General features: G+C 34.4%; 1 protein-coding gene across 4 annotated transcripts in view; it reads left to right on the top strand.

The window, feature by feature from the left end:
* The window catches only part of MARK1 (microtubule affinity regulating kinase 1), a 155127-nt gene that overhangs the window by 102993 nt on the left and 34333 nt on the right, over positions 1–17801 (top strand). For 2 of the 4 annotated variants that reach the window (XR_013758219.1, XM_079106787.1), the window contains 3 exons: positions 9275–9351; positions 10358–10423; positions 14167–14237. Coding sequence is in view for 3 of the 4 variants with exons in the window: in XM_079106787.1 (XP_078962913.1) it covers positions 9324–9351; positions 10358–10423; positions 14167–14237 (165 nt within the window). In the remaining variant the exon portion in view is untranslated. Of the gene's footprint in view, positions 1–9274; positions 9352–10357; positions 10424–14166; positions 14238–17801 lie in introns of those variants that run through there. The other 2 variants (XM_079106786.1, XM_079106785.1) reach the window with 1 other exon arrangement.

Raw genomic sequence — 17801 nt, 5'->3', positions numbered from 1 at the left:
CTTACATTTTATTTTAATCTTTTACATTTCATTCACCCACACCTAGTTGAACAGCAATTTTGTTAACAGCTTTTATTCAGTATTTGCAAAGTATCTCATTTGCTTTGTTGCATTAAATAACAAACCTATAATTCACTGGTTTATGTAAAGTTTAATCATATTGGACAGACTCTACGGCAACCCCCAGTGAGCCTCACCTTCAGGTGTTCACACCTTTGTGTTATCCCTTCCCTGGGTTATGGGCGTAGCCTGTGACTTGGTTCCCACTAGTAACAGGAAAAAGGTAATAGAATTTCACTCCCAAGATTATATTATATTAATAAGCCTGTCTTGCTAAGCAAACTCACTTATCATTGCTGGCTTGAGAAGTAAATGGCCATGTTGGAGAAGCCCACTTGGCAAGGAGAGGTAAGGGTGGTCTCTAACTGAGAGCCAGAGAGAAGCCAATGTCTGCAGTCTTATAGCTTAAAGAAGATGAATTCTGCCAACTGCAGTAGCTTGGACATAGATCCTTCCCCAGTCAAAATTCCAGATGAAAGTACAGCCTGGACAATACTCTGATTTTAGCCCCATGAGACTCTAAGCAGAGGGTGTGGTAATATAAAGCACATATATTAGCCAAATCACCTATTTGCAGTGACAAACATGTTTGGGACCTCAATAACCTTTGGTGAGCATCATTTACAGAAAGTGTAAGGGTGCAGGGAACATCACTAGCTGTGCACATTGTGGATGCAGGGCTGTGACTTGAGTTTTGCAGGGGACTGTAGAGTAAGAGTTCTGGCAGATTGGTTCAGTGGAGACCAGTTACAAAAACTTCCATTCCATAACAGCAAAAGTAGTAGAAGATAGGAAATAATTAAAATCAGAGCTGAAATCAATGAAATTGAAACAAAAGAAACAGTTCAAAAATTGACAAAACAAAAAGTTTGTTCTTTGAGAAAGTAAACATAATAGACAAACCCTTAGCCACACTAACAAAGAGAAGGAGAGAGAAAACTCAAATTACTAAAATTAGTGATGAAAAAGGAAATATCACGACAGACACCACTGAGATACATAACATAATGAGAAGCTACTTTGAAAATCTGTATTCCAACAAAATAGAAACTACCAAAGACATTGACAAATTTCTAGACATATGCTCCTCCCAAACTGAACCAGGAGGACATACACAATTTAAACAGATCAATATAAAGCAATGAAATAGAAGAAGCCATTAAAAATCTACCATCCAAGAAAAGTCCAGACGGATTCTCAGCCGAGTTCTACAAGACCTTCAAAGAAGAACTCATTCCAATACTTCTCAAAGTATTCCAGGAAATAGAGAAGGAGGGTACCCTACCAAACTCATTCTATGAAGCTAATATCACCCTCATACCCAAACCAGGCAAAGACACATCAAGGAAAGAAAATTTTAGACCAATATCCTTGATGAATATAGATGCAAAGATCCTTAACAAAATATTGGCAAACCATATCCAAAAACATATTAAGAAAATTGTGCACCACGATCAAGTGGGGTTCATCCCTGGAATGCTAGGATGGTTTAACATCCGTAAATCAGTAAACATAACCCATCATGTCAATAGACTTAAGGATAAGAATCATATGGTAATATCAATTGATGCAGAAAAAGCGTTCAACAAAATACAACACACCCCTTCATGCTCAAAACACTAGAAAAAAGAGGGATAGTAGGAACATACCTGAACATGTAAAGGCTATTTATGCTAAGCCCATGGCCAACATCATTCTTAATGGAGAAAAACTGAAACCATTCCCTTTAAAAATGGGAACAAGACAGGGATGTCCTCTTTCACCACTTCTATTCAACATTTTCCTCGAAACTCTAGCCAGAGCAATTAGGCAGACCAAAGAAATTAAGGGGTACGAATAGGAAAAGAGGAACTTAAGCTGTCACTATTTGCGGATGACATGATTCCATATTTACAGGATCCAAAAACCTCCTCCAGAAAACGTCTAGACCTCATCAATGAATTCAGCAAAATAGCAGGCTATAAAATCAACACGCATAAATCTAAAGCATTTTTATATGCAAGCGACAAAACAGCTGAAAGGGAAATGAGGAAAACAACTCCATTTGCAATAGCCTGAAAAAAATAAAATACTTGGGAATCAATCTAACCAAAGAGGTAAAAGATCTCTACAATGAAAACTACAAAACATTGAAGAAATTGAGGAAGAGCTTAGAAGATGGAAAGATCTCCCATGTTCTTGGATAGGCAGAATTAATATTGTCAAAATGGCCATACTACCAAAAGTGCTATACAGATTCAATGCAATTCCAATTAAAATCCCAATGATGTACTTTTCAGAAATAGAACAAGCAATCATGAAATTCATCTGGAGGAATAAGAAACCCAGAATAGCTAAAGCATTCCTTAGCAGGAAGAATGAAACAGGGGATATCACAATACCAGACCTTCAACTATACTACAAAAAAGGCATGGTATTGGCACCAAAATAGACAGGAAGACCAATGGTACAGAATAGAGGACACGGACACAAACCCAAATAAATACAATTTTCTCATACTAGACAAATGTGCCAAAAATATGCAATGGAGAAAAGATAGCTTCTTCAACAAATGGTGCTGGGAAAATTGGAAATCCATATGCAACAGAATGAAACTAAACCCCTATCTCTCACCCTGCACAAAACTCAACTCACAATGGATCAAGGACCTTGAAATCAGACCAGAGACCCTGCATCTTATAGAAGAAAAAGTAGGTCCAAATCTTCAACTTGTTGGCTTAGGATCAGACTTCCTTAACAGGACTCCCATAGCACAAGAAATAAAAGCAAGAATCAATAACTGGGACAGATTCAAACTAAGAAGCTTTCTCTCAACAAAGGAAACTATCAGCAATGTGAAGAGAGAGCCTACAGAGTGGGAGAAAATCTTTTCCACTCATACTTCAGATAGAGCATTAATTTCCAGAATCTATAAAGAACTCAAAAAACTCTACACGAAGAATACAAATAACCCAATCAAAAAATGGGCTAAGGAAATGAACAGACACTTCACAGAAGATGGTCGACAAGCAATCAACAAACCTATGAAAAAATGTTCACCATCTTTAGTAATAAGAGAAATGCAAATCAAAACTACCCTAAGATTCCATCTCACCCCAAGTAGAATGGCGATTATCAAGAATGCAAGCAACAATAGGTGTTGGAGAGGATGTGGGGAAAAAGGTACACTCATACATTGCTGGTGGGGCTGCAAATTAGTGCAGCCACTCTGGAAAGCAGTGTGGAGATTCCTTAGAAAACTTGGAATGGACCCTCCATTTGACGCAGCTATCCCACTCCTTGGCCTATACCCAAAGGACTTAAAATCAGCATACTACAGAGATACAGCCACATCAATGTTCATAGCTGCTCAATTCACAATAGCCAGACTGTGGAACCAACCTAGATGCCCTTCAATTGATGAGTGGATAAAGAAACTGTGGTATATACATACAATGGAATATTACTCAGCCATAAAGAATGATAAAATTATGGCATTTGCAGGCAAATGGATGAAATTGGAGAATATCATGCTAAGTGAGATAAGCCAATCTCAAAAAGCCAAAGGACGAATGATATCGCTAATAAGTGGAGGATGACACATAATGAGGGGGAGAGAAGGGTTAGTGTTAGGGTTAGAGTTAGGGTTAGGGAGGGGGGCAAGTATGGAGGAAGGAAGTACTGTATAGAGGGTAAAGAGGGGTGGGAGGGGTGGGGGGAAGGGAAAAAATAACAGAATGAATCAAACAACATTACTCTATGTAAATTTATGATTACACAAATGGTATGCCTTTACGCCATGTACAAACAAACAACATGTATCCCATTTGTTTACAATAAAAAAAAAAAAAGATAATGTCCAGTGGTTTTTTAAAATTAACTTGGTTAAAATTAAGTAGTTTTCTTAAAAATGATTTTAAAATGTTTAAATGGCTGACTTTATTACTCAGTGCTTATAGAATGATTTTATGAAAATCATCACAAAATAAACTGTCATAATATTTGTTTTTTTTTAAACATTTTTTGGTTACATTAAAACCTAGGATAATTAGATTTATGAGTTTTGATTTTATAGTTACATGTAAAGAAGGAAAAAAAAAAAAGATTGAAACCATAAGTCTAGAGCTCCTGAAAATGTAACCCATCGAGTCACCCTTTGCAGTCAGCCCTGGGAGGCAAAGGGCTGTAGCCCTCTGATGAAGTGCCCATCAGGGAGATGAGCTTTAGTCTGGGGTTGGGGGATCAGGTTTTCAGAGAAAAGAGGCCCAGGTGGGGTCAGAAGCCCAGGTAAGAAGACGGAGTACATTATGAGGGGGGTCCCCACTGAAAACAGGAGAGACCTCACAGAGCTCCACCCCTGTGGTCAGTTCTGGAAAATAACAGGCAGGAGTAGCATCTTCTCTGTCTTAGGGTGGAGTGTACCTTCAGTGCTTCACTCTGAATATTCACCCAGATTCTAGGCACATTCTTCCCTGCTGACCTAAGGGCACACCACTCAGACTAAGGTCCTCACTTCCCTGAGACCCCCAGGGAAGAAATGAGAGTATGTAACTTCTGGCTCCTTTTGCCCAGGGCCTCCAGGACTGCCCAGAGTAAGGACCCATTCTCTCATGTTACAAATGAATCAACCAGTATCTGATGTATATTCCAAGCTCCTCATTGTCCACAGGCATCTGGTGTTATTGAGGATTGGAACAGCCTCCTCAAAAACTGTTTTGAAAAGAAAACAAGCAGCATAATTTGCTTATAAAACATGGAGAAATGATCTGAACGAACACCTTATTGAAGAAACTGTATAAATGGCAAATAAGCATATGGAAAGATGCTTCACCTCACATGTCATCAGGGAAATGAAAATTAATACGATAATGAAATATCAACAAAAATATCCACACCTGTTGGAAATGGTGAAAAGCCAAAACCCTGACAACACCAAATGCTTTTAGGATGTGGAGAAGCAGGAACTCTCACATTGTTAGTGGGAACGTATAATGGTACAGCCATGGTGGAAGACAGTTTGGTAGTTTCTTATCAGACTAAACATACTTTTACTATGTGATTCAGCAGTTGCACTCTTCAGTATTTGCCAAAGGAGGTGGAAACATAGGTCTACACAGACACCTGCACACAGATGTTGATAGCAGCTTTATTGATTATTGACAAAAGTTGGAATCATCCAAGCCATCTTTCAGTGGGTGAATGGATAAATAAAATGTTGAACATTTAGACAGTGAACTATTATTCAGCACAGAAAGGAAATGAGCTATAAAGCCTTGAGAAGACAGAGGAACCTGAAATGCCTATAATTGAGTGAAAGAAGTGAATCTGAAAAGGGTACATACCATATTATTCCAAATATATGACATTCTGGAAAAGGCAAAACTATGGAGCAACAGTAAAAAGATTAGTGGGTACCAAGATCTGGGGGTAAATAGGTAGACTGCAGGGTATTTTAGCATATTTTTGTCCAAACTCACAGAATATACAACACAAAGTGAACCCTAATGTACAGTATAGGCTTTGAGCAGTAATGGTTTGTTAAGTGCAGGTTCATTGATTAAAACAAATACACTACTCCAGTTTGGGATTTTGATGGGGTTGGGAGTGAAGCTGTGTGTGTTTAGGAAGGGCAAGGGGGTATAAAAACTTTGTGCTTTATGCTCAATTTGCTGTGAACCTAAAACTGCTCTAAAAAATAAATTTGTGTGTGTGTGAAACGACTTCTGGTGCTGCCTTTCTTACCTTGTCCTGATTCACACATCTAAGTAAGGCAGTTTGGTCAGTGAATGTGGCTGTGCCTCTGTGGTCAGGTGTTCAGTTTCAACAAGAGCCCAGGAAAAGCTAATAGTCGCTTTTTAAAAACCTGTTAGCCCTGTTTGGGAGGTGAAGAGTCCAGAACACCAAGGGGCCCTTCTTGGTTGGAAGCTACTTCCCTTTGTTAGAGCCTCAGGTCAGCACTGTCATGAGTGACCTGGAGCTCAAAAAAGTCATTAGGACTGTGGGGCCCCAAAGGTAGAGTGATCGAGGCACTGAAAACAGTGCTATTTCTTCAGTACTAGGCCTTCAGATGCGGAGTGGGGCAGAGGCTGAAGCTAGTAATTTGGCAAGACCTAACAGAATTTAAGATGTGTATACCCCACTATCAAACAATTATTTCTAGGTATACCTTAGAGAAGCATTCAGATATGTTCATTATAGCAATGTTTGCCACAGTGAAAAGTGGAAGTAAATTAAGCATCTTTAGTAGGACACTGAATAAATGATGGTGTCTTCAAATAATGCAATAGAACACAGTGAGTAAGATGGATCAGCCAGATCTCTCTCTCTAAATATAGGGACAAATCTCAAAGCAAGATGTTTAAAGGATAAGTTTAGAAAGATATATTCAATATGATTCCATTTATCTAAAGTTTAAAGCACAAAAAGTAACATTGCTACATGTAGAAAAAGCGTGCAATGATATGTACTGTCCTTAGGGTAATGCTTAGGATGAAAAGGGAGAAAAAGAGATGGTTGAGTGTCTAGTTCTGACTGGAATGTCTTAATAATACTTTATTAAAATAGTAACCAAAATTCATAAATTCTTAAAAATAAAAAAGATAAAAATGTAACCTAATGGGACAATACATCATTTGTTTTAATCTTGGTGATAAATTCAGAGATACTATATTGATTTTTGTACTTTTCAAAAGATTTGAAATATTTTATATTCCAAAAAACAAATAAGAACATTCATTCCAGTCAGAGGGACACATTTTTTAAGCCCCTAAGTATCAGAGGAGGACCGAGTGAGTACAGAGAACTGAGGAGAAATGCCGGGTGACTGGAGTGCAGTTGTTCTGGAGCAAGAGCATCATGAGATGAGGCTGGAGAGGGAAATGGGATCTTGGGGTTCACAATCATGGATTTTGATCTAATGGCATTGGTAAACCACCCATTCAGTGTGAGAAATCAATTATCGGGCTTGTATTCCTGTGAGCCAAGTGAAAATATGGAGTAGATAATGTGGATATGAACTTTGAGATTTAAAAAATGTTCTGGATAAGGAATATGAATGTAGGGGTCTGCAACAAATTGCTGAAGCCATGAAAGCACCCAGGAAGAGAGTGTAGAGTGGGAGAAAAAGGGGGCTAAGAGCTGAACACTGAGGAGACCCTTGTTTAAAGACTGAAGAACAGGGAGAGGATCTAGTGGAAGACTGAGCAGTCAACAAGGTAAGAGGACGGCAGAGGGTCAGAAAGATAGGTTGAGAACTGAGGAGGAAATCTCAAGTGTTCTGAAAGCCACTGATAGGTTAAGCTGAGTGTTCTTTGTGCCAAACACAAATCAAGAATATGCTTCATGGTTAGAGAAAGGGATTGTCTTGAATGTGAATGAACTTGTCTTTGTATTCCATTTACTGTCGTGAAATTTTTAGTTATTAAGTATTATGGTTTTCATAAAAGTTTACTTATGTAAATATATACACTTAACAGACTTATATACTTCCTAGATCTTGTGTAGGAATATTGAGGATAGCTAGGGCAAGCTTTTTGTAGCCGGTAAACCTGAAGTATTATTATGCTTTTCCATTGGGATGAAATTTTATTGATGGACTTTTGTACCATTCTATTTACTTTTTCAGATTGTGATAAAATGTACATACAATTTACCATTTTAATCATCTTTAAGTGTGCAGTTCAATGGCATTAAGTATATTCACATTGTGCAGCTAACACTATCCATCTCCAGAACGCTGCATCTTCCCAAATGCTGTACCTATTAAACAGTATCCCTCTCACCCCACATCCTCCCAGCCCTTGGCAATCTCATTCTGCCTTCCATCTTTATGAATTCATCCACTCTACTTTAGATACCTTTTATCAATATAGTTATACAATATTTGTCCTTTTGTGATGGGCTTATTTCACTTAGCACAATGTCCTCAAGGTTCAGTCCATGTCATGGTATGTGTCAGTTTCCTTCCTTTTTAAAGCTGAATAATATTCCATTGTATGTATATACCACATTTTGTTTATCTGTTCATCTGTTGATAAATTCTGAGTTGCTTCCACATTTTGGCTAATGTGAATAATGCTGCTGTGAACACTGGTTTACAAATATCTGTTAGAGTCCCTGATTTTAATTATTTTGAGAATATGGTATCTACCTAAAAGTGGAACTGATTGTTAAATCATGTGGTAATTCTGTTAATTATTTTAAGAATATTGTGTTTCATCATATTATATTGTTTTCCACAACAGCTTCATCATTTGACATTCCCATCAGCAGTATACAAGGGTCCCATTTTCACCACATCCAACACTTAGTATTTTCTGGGGGTGTGTTTTGTTTGCATCTTTGTTTGGTTTTGATATTAGTCATCCTAATGGGTGTGAGGTTGTATCTCATTGCAGATTTGATTTCTGATTCCCTAATAATTAACAATGTTGAGCATCTTTTCGTTTTCTTTTTAGCCATTATATATCTTCTTTGGAGGAATGTCACCTCTGGAAGCACCGAATTTAGATTTTATTCTGACACAACTCATATGTCTTAATATAGACTTTTTGGAATATCACCAAGTCTTGGTTATTCTCTTCTCTTGAACAAATTGCTTGATTTAGAATCTAACACATACGCAAAGACAGGAGAGATGGAAAAAATGCCACATCATACCTTTGAAAAATGGGCCATATAGAAAATTTTAACATTTGTTTTTCAAGTAATTTCTTGTCATTTTGTTTTAGTTTTATATAAAGTAGTGAATATATTTTGCTATCCTTTATTATTATTCTACAAGTCTATATAAAAATGCTCCTGAATCTTTCATTAAAATGTCTGATCAGCCAAAGGAGATATCTTTAAAGAGTTGGACCCCCAGTGAAGGTTGTTTCTGGATAAAGATCCTATGAAGGATCATTTGATTTCATTTCCATAGTATTTTTCTTTTGTTCCTAGTCAGAGAGTTGTTGAATATAGTGTAAGTGTTATTGCATATAGTGCATTCACTTACCACACAGGCACAGAACCATTTGTTTTCACTTAGTTAAAATTCTTTTAGAAACCCAGTCTCAGTGAGGCTGACCTGTTGATCTAAGTTACATAGCTCATTTGTGCAGAGTTGGCACTGAGAAACACTTCATTTCTGTTTATTGCCGAAGTGTTGCTGTGTCTTTTGAAAGCAGGTGGAGTTTTTCAAATAAGTGTTTCAATTGGCTCTCTGCTTGAGTCTTGTTTTTTTTTTTTTTAACAGAAATATATCTACCTGTTTTCTTTAACAGCTGTTTCGAGAAGTACGAATAATGAAGATACTGAATCATCCTAATATAGGTATGAAATTTATACATCCAATTAGTAACACAATGATTTCCTTAATTTGAGGGTATTTGAAAAGGTCCAATTTTAAGGATGCTTTATATAAACTGAAAGAAAGTGATAACCTGGGAAAGTGATACTTTGTATAAAAATAGATGATAAGAAAGTTAACTGAAGATTACAGCTTGTATTTTCGACTACCTTGCTGTCATCTGCTCATTACCAAAATAATTGATATAACTTGGAGTTCATGCATACAGTATTTTTTATCTTCTTTAGTAATGTATCTTGCTACATAGAGATTGCATACCATTTACATATTTATATAATATGAATTCCAGGTATTTTGATAATATGCACTTGAGTTTGATATTAGCTATGGGCAAAAGAAATTTTTATTTTAAAGAAAATACTTTCAGTTTTAATGCATTTATTTTCGTAAGTTCTGATTTCCCCCATGTTTACAATAAATTTATTGATCAGATATATTATTATATATAATTGTAAAAAGTAAAAAGCCAGTTCTTTAAAAATCTATTCATTTTTCTACCCTGGTTTCTTGAGCATTTACAAATCTTATCTGTGTATAGCTATTAATGTGATTATTTGTGGGAATACTTTCAACTGTGTCATATAAATTTAGATTTTTTTGTTTTTATCAAAGCTTACCTAATATTTTATGATACCTCATTATAGTATAGTCTCTTTTAAGCTTTGATTAAACTTCTGTTTTTCTGATTTTAAGATTTCTGTTTTTATTATCTTACTCTAATTAGAAAAGGTAAATTTTTTTTAAATCTCAGAAACTTTTTTCACTTAAGAAGTTATTTCCAAATCACTTTTTAGCAAGTAGTTTTCTTCTGTAGGAGTAATAACTCTTGAGAGACTTTTTGAGTTTAAAGTTTTAAACATTTTTAGCAAATACTCCAATTTTCCACTTGTCAAGTATTACCTTAGATTTCTTAATATATCCATTCTGTGCTAACAATCAAAAAGTTATATCTCTAATTTCTTTTTACAGTGAAATTGTTTGAAGTTATAGAAACAGAGAAGACCCTCTATTTAGTCATGGAGTATGCGAGTGGGGGTAAGAAATGAGGGGGATTGAAAAAGTTCTCTTTAATGACACTGAATTAATAACAGTTCAGCATGACATTTTTCTTCAGGGTTATAAATCAATCTATAATTTATTGAAATGCCTTTAAATCATAATCCTAAGGAAAATTCAGTGTTTGTTTTCAAGACCTTTTGGTTCTACATTATAAATAGAATTTTTGACTTATTTAAAAAATACTTAGGGACTTTTTTGTTTTGAAATCTTAGTATTGTTTTGATTTACATATTTAAATATGTCATGATATGATTAGGAGCTCTTGGCTCTAAATAGAATCTCAGTACTAGAAGTATTTAATCAAGTCCATAGTAAAACTTTGTTCTAGGTCAGATGTTTATTTCACTGACTGTTCACATAATGACAGATTTTCAATATATGTACATTTTCTAAGATAATCCATAAAACGTTTCAATTTAAATAAGCTTCAGTCTATATATTTTATGTTAGAGTACTGCATTGACAAGGAGATAGCAAGATACATTTGTAGATTTTTTAAGTGCCAAGATATAATAGAAAATCTATTTATCTTCTCCATGTTCTTTTTTTTTTTTTCCCCATCTGAGGGGCCGGGGACTCCATGTTCTTTTAAACTAACAATACATTGACTCAAAATTATTTTTGTTAAGACTTCTCTGAAATATATCCAAAATTTATGGAATTAAATCATTTAACAAGTAAAACAAGAATACTTAAAGAAACATTTTTAAGGCCTAGAGAATATAAGCAACTGGAAAAGAAAGGGTAGCTGCCACTATTTGGTCTATTAACTTTTTGTGAATCAATAGAAAAACTTAGTGTTTAACTTAATATTTAGTCCTTCTAGCTAACAAAGTTAATAGATTTTTTTAGTGAGACAGATTTTATGAAAACTGAAGTAAAGAGGATTTACTCTAGTCTGTAGCATGTAAACTATATTTTATATGGTCTCAAATTTCTCAGAACTTTTATTATAAATATTAAACATACTTGATTACATTTTAAGTTGTTTATACCAATTAAATGTTTTAGTAGATTTGCTTTTTACAAACCTTTTCCATTCTGAAAAAAACATTTCAATATAGGTTTTCTGACATAACATGAAAACCTGGGTCATTAACGCTTATTATTGGATTTTCACAATTATATTTATATAGTCATGGAAATTTGCATAAAATGTTTTTATATAATAAAACTAATAAACCTGAAAATATTGCATAATGAACTTTTTATTTTTCTATCCTTTAGTTAGATATCCATACCAGTCTGTTAGCTTAACAGGAATGTTAGTTTTAGTTCAATTAGACTATTTTTTCCTAAAAAAAATAAATAAATAAATTTGGGGACTAGGCATGCTTTGAAATGAGAAATTATAGGCCACTAAAATCTGTGCATACCTTTCTGCTACTGTGAAGTCCACCAAAGGCTGTGTTAATATTGATAGGTGAGCTGATTTACGTATTACCACCAAGTACAGTCAACTCTCTATTGGTGCTAATGAAGGGGAGCGATGGCTGGAGGAACAAACTCGCAGGTCATCACTGCTCTCCTTCAGTAGCATAACTGGGAGAGGCAGCAGGGAGTGGGATGGGGAGGTGGTTTCTGGCATTCAACCCAAACCAGCCAGTCTCTTACTGAGTTCTGATTCCTGGTGATAGCTTTTCTTTGGTTCTTGCAGATCAGTGATTCTGTAACACAAGTATCATGGTTCTGTGGCAGTAAATCTAGAATCATTTTCTTGCCCTTTAATTCCACAAATTCCACAAATGGCAGGGTGACTCTGGAAAATAAAACACTGAATATTTTTCTTCTGAAATATCCAGGTAGTTTAAGATTGGATGTGACATGCACACTAGAAATTTAGTGTGAGCAAGAGTTGAGCCAGACAGCTACCTCTTTGCCAGGAGTCGATCACTTGATTCTAATTCACTAATGAAGCAACGATCTTCAGTGATTAGGAAGTGAGGGAAACCCTTTATGATTTTTGAACAATGTTAAATCCAAAGGAACCTATAAAAATTGGTGTCAGGGCTACTCTGGAATAGTGTGTCTAGTCCTTCTTTTGTTCATGCCAACAATGTTTATTAAACAATTACCAAGTAATATTCTAGGTCCTGGGAATAAACAGGTGAGCAAAGATAAATTCACTGCCTTCAAGAAGATTACAATGGAGTCGGGGAAGCAAGTCATACACCAGCAATATATAATAAGCAAAGGGCTGAGTCACATAATTATCTGTAGTATGAGCAGTCTAGGAATAACCTATGAGTAGATTCAAATTTTTGAACGCTTGCACACATCTTTCCCAGCCTAAATCTACGTATCTAGAATTGACTATTTCGATGGGTTAACTGGAATTAACAACTATTAACACATATCTAGAATTAACTGCTTTGATGAATCAACTAGAGCATCAATTCATTTCTCTGTTCTCATCTCATTTAATCACGTATTCTTGATACAATATATTGTTAAGCGTTGTAGATATATAAGTTTCATCTCACATACATCCATTACATATTTGATTTTTAATATTTTGCTATATCCTAGGATTGATATTGCATATATGTATATGTAATATAACTGTATACCTAGGCATAAATATATCATTTATTGAGTGCTTACTATATGCCAGTCATTGTGCCAAGCACATGCATTATTTCATTTATTCCTCACACTAGCCATGTGAATAGGCAATTAATGAAGTTTAGAAATCTAAATGTTTCTTAGTAGCTACTTAGAACTAAACCAGAATTCATGCCAAAATTGGTCTGATTCTAAAGCTTGGGTTTTAACTACTCTGCTGTACTGTATAAGAACTCTTTAAGTCATTTTATGAAATTTTGATATTCATGTATGTATGGTATAAATTATAGGGACACAAAATAAATTTCTCTCTGATACTGAGAAATATTCTTAATACTGTAACTAAAGATTGGTTTGTTTTCTAAACTATTACTAACTAGAAAAACATGAAAAAACTTAGGAACATGTGAATAATGGCTCCAGCAAAAATTATCTTTAGCTTCTAGTTATTTTCAAATTATTTCAATACATATTTATTGCCTGTGCGCTTTGTATTCTGTCATAGAGATGAAGATATAAATAAAGTACAGATATTATGAAACTGTTCCAAGTAGTTTGGGGATAATAGAGATACATACAAGGATGATTTAATTCTATATAATTTGTAGTTAGCTACCGGAATGAATGAGTAGAATAAGAATAAACATAATCCGAATATGAAAAGAAAAAGAAAAAAATCAATGTGGTAGTTAAGTAGTGAGATGGAATTTGACCAAGACTGTGTTATGGGAAGAATTTAAAACAGAGATCCAACATAATATGACATTTTGTTTGAAATGGAGGCCCTAATACAAAGCCAAATATAATTTTTGATTACCTATGCTGTGGCTTCCCTTTATTTGGATGAATAATAAAGAGTTGACTGTATTTTTACATAATACCTGAAAGCAGAAAACAAGTTTTCTTTGTTATGTTTTTATAATTTTTAAAGAGTTTTATTAAATCATAAATTGCTGCAGATACTCAATTCTGTATGGAATTTTTCCTTTTTTATTTTTTTAACTCTTTGTGTATTAGGTTGTGACTTACACAGACATAGCAGAAAATTGTGGGCCAAAAGTTTCTTTATAAATAAGGCAAAGTCTTGATATTGTATATATTGTTAACCAAAAATCTACATATATTTTACTGCCTGCTTTACCTTTCTGATTCAGGTGAAGTGTTTGATTACTTAGTTGCCCATGGAAGAATGAAAGAGAAAGAGGCCCGTGCAAAATTTAGGCAGGTATGGAAAGTAGTTTTCAACTTTGTTTTGCTGATATTTTCAGTGATGTACAGTGGACAGTATCACAAACTGGACTTTAAAAGTACATGACTTTTTTTAAAGTACGATTTTAAAAGAAGTATGATTTGTCATACTTCTTAAGAAAGGAAAGCTCCTGGAAAAGAAGCCTGTTTTTCCTGAATTTAAATTTAAAATATTTGCAGATAGTTACTTTTATATGGTCATAAATAGCGAATTTTTTAAAGTGAAACTCATCTTGTTAACTTTTTGAATCTTGGAAATGCAGACTAGACTAAGATAGAAAAGAAACACTTAATCCTTTTATGCCTGTATCCAGTAACTCTTATCAAGTATTATTAACTTTATGTATACAGCATATATGTGTACTATTTAAGAGGTTGTTATATTATTTTTTATAATTAAAGATGTGTAGAAATTTAAAACTCACAGATTTAAAGAATACAGTTAATTTTATTTAGCCTTGTAGGGAAGGAACCATGATGCATATGTGGCAGAAGATTGTGGTAAGACCTTTATATTTACAATTCAGCTTCAATTGAATACTTGTTACAGAAATGATAAAATAAGGAAAAATAATTTAAGTCTATCTAGAATTTTTATTTTTAATTTTAATGATTGAGGTAATTAAAATTAGCTTGCTTAATAAATTATAATAGAATGACTAATTAATGAATTGTAAACCATTCATAAAATATTCTGAAGTAAAGTTTCAGCAGAAAACATATTGTATCCTAAACTTTCCCTCAGTGAATTTAAAATTTTCCTTTAAAATGGCTCAGTACCTCTTCTCTAAGCATAAACACTGATTCTACAATTAGAGGTTCAATGATCAGTGTTTGGACAACACCGAATGTCCACGTATGATCTGCCTCTATGGTAGTTATGAGTATGTTCACATACTGAACACTCAGATGTCCCCAAGGGCAAGGGAGGTAAATACCTGATGTTCTGGACATGGCATTCTCCAAAATGATTGTGGAGTGACTTCTTTTAGTGAAAACTTTATTATTTATATCTTATGGAATTATTACTTTTTTAAGCATAGTTGGTGAAATGCTTTATACCAAAGACATGCTTAGTCCTTTTTTCAGGATAGATTCCTAGAAGTATTAATATTAAAACAGTGAAGTTAAAAACAACTAGTAATGAGAAAAGCAACATTAAGAAACTGAATTATGTTCAGCCCCTTACTGTTAAATTCTTTGCTGTCCTGTGATGGAAGTCCAAGCTTACTCTTTTTAAAAAATTTTTTTTAAATTGTTCTAATTAGTTGTACATGACAGTAGAATGCATTCCAAGCTTACTCTTAAGTAAATCCTACAAACTTCACTTTAAATGTTGTTGTTCTTTCATTGTTAGTCACAGTAGTTTCAGTTAGTAGTAGACTTGCAAGTTGATTCCAATTGGGATTAAATATTTCCACTGGTATATTAATGTATATTTTAAAGATGAATGCTACTTATACTTTTTTTAATTAGGTAGTTTTACTTCTTTTCTAAAATACTTATGTGTATTTTTAGAAAATTATACTTGGTACTGTATGAAATTAGTTAAGTTGAAAATGCTTGCCATTGTAAAGAATTTACCATCTTTGCTGATGGACAAAAGCAGGATAGGAAGTTATAACAAAGATATTTTCATATACCCTGCACACATGCAGCCCTGGGTTCTATCTCTGGCACTGAAAAAAAGAAAAAGGATTATTTTTTATAGCTCAAATAATTACTAAAATTGGTTTGGTTCTTTGAATAAAGTATGAATTATTTAGAAATCAGATTTATATTCCTCATGTTGCTGAGGCTGTGTCAAATTAATGCTATTTAAAATATAAAACAATGAAAAATATTTTCTTTAAAATTATGTGCTGTAAATATTAAATATATTTAATATCTATATGTGTTCCCCCAAAATTGGAGTTTATTTCTGAGGAACTTGTTTTTCTCTCTGGAATTAACTCAAACTCCTAAAAAATTAATAAAAGTACATTTTATTTTTATTTTCTCTGTGTTTTATAAACTTTTTTCTTTTAACATTAAAAGGATGTACTACATTACCAAAGGTGTACAAGTACATGTCTTTGATCCCACTGTGAGATACACCAAAGACATATGTGACAGGTTAAGGCTATTTTATCAGCCATCACCTAGCAAGTACCTCTGCATTCCTGAAATTTGAGGGGCTACAAAAAAATCATAGTATTGCTTCCAGTATCACAACCACTATTTACAGCGTAAGAATTTGTGACCCACTTGTAAGTAATGGCAGAGCAACACTAACCACTGTACCTTCCCAGGAAACACTGAACCCTGTAGCCTTAAGGTTAGTGCAGTGCTGATTATAAATCCTGTTTTCAAGGTCTATTGTAGAAGGATCATCAAGAAGTTCCCACAATATTTAAGATTTATGGGTTACAGAATGTTTGAGATGGGAGAGTCTAACCATAGAATAATGCAGTGAAACTGGTTTGTGGATGGGGATTTTTGCTGTTAGTCAGAAGCCATAACTTCTCTATGGCAGAATCTGTTCCCTGTAAGGCTAGCATAGTAAACTATGAACCACCACATTGAATTAATGCTAGCTCAGAGGTCATTTTTTGTGAGAATGCATGCTTAGGCCAGGTGCAGTGATGCCCACCTGTAATCCCAGTAGCTTGGGAAGCTAAGGCAAGAGGATTGATAATTCAAAGCCAGCTTCAGCAAAAGCATGGTGCTAAGCAACTCAGTGAGACCCTGTCTCTAAATAAAATACAAAATAGGGCTGGGAAGGGGCTCAGTGGTCAAGTACCCTTGAGTTCAATCCCCAGTACCCAAAAAAAAGAATGCATCCTTAATACAGAGCATTCTCTTTAATTGTCTTTCCATTCTTAAAGTTTAAAGGCCTGGAGAGTTTTTGATTCCAGAAATGCCTATGGAACTGCTTTCATGGAGACTGTTGTGTCTAATGTGAAATGCACGGCCTCTGACAATGTCTGATAAGCAAATCATTATTTGTAGTACACCTCCACTATATCATACAGATGTGTGACTTGTAAAAGATAATAACATTATCAGCAAATTTCTGTCATCTGAGATACAAAAGTAGCCTGGTAGTATGGACACACTATCACCTGTGGGTATATCCAATAAAATATGCATATAAATGTGTAGTGTCCTGTGACCAGCAAACATAATTTAGTGAAAATTAGGTGTTAGAGTTTTGAAGCATATTGCTTAAAAAGACTAATGATACAAATATTTGTTGTTAGGTATGTATTTTAAAGACTCATACTTCTAAATGATCATAAACATTCACAATCATCCTACCCCAAAACATAGTGGTTCTATAGTACTTGCTTACTTTGGAACTTAGGGAGTTCCCTAATCTCATCATTTTCCCATCAATTTTTTAAATAACATTGTGCCCCCTTGTCATTAATGCATTTTGCCACCTTACTCCTACTTCTGCATACCAAAATCTTAACATTTTCAATATTTCTATCCTTCAAGAATGGCTTAGATCAAATAGAACCCATTCCAGGAAGCATTTCTAACTGAAATTATTCTT

Source organism: Sciurus vulgaris, assembly GCF_902686455.1.
Source record: "Sciurus vulgaris genome assembly, chromosome: 12".
NCBI classification, from domain to species: domain Eukaryota; kingdom Metazoa; phylum Chordata; class Mammalia; order Rodentia; family Sciuridae; genus Sciurus; species Sciurus vulgaris.
Note: the sequence above shows the minus strand (reverse complement) of the source record. Positions and strands in the feature narration are given on the sequence as shown.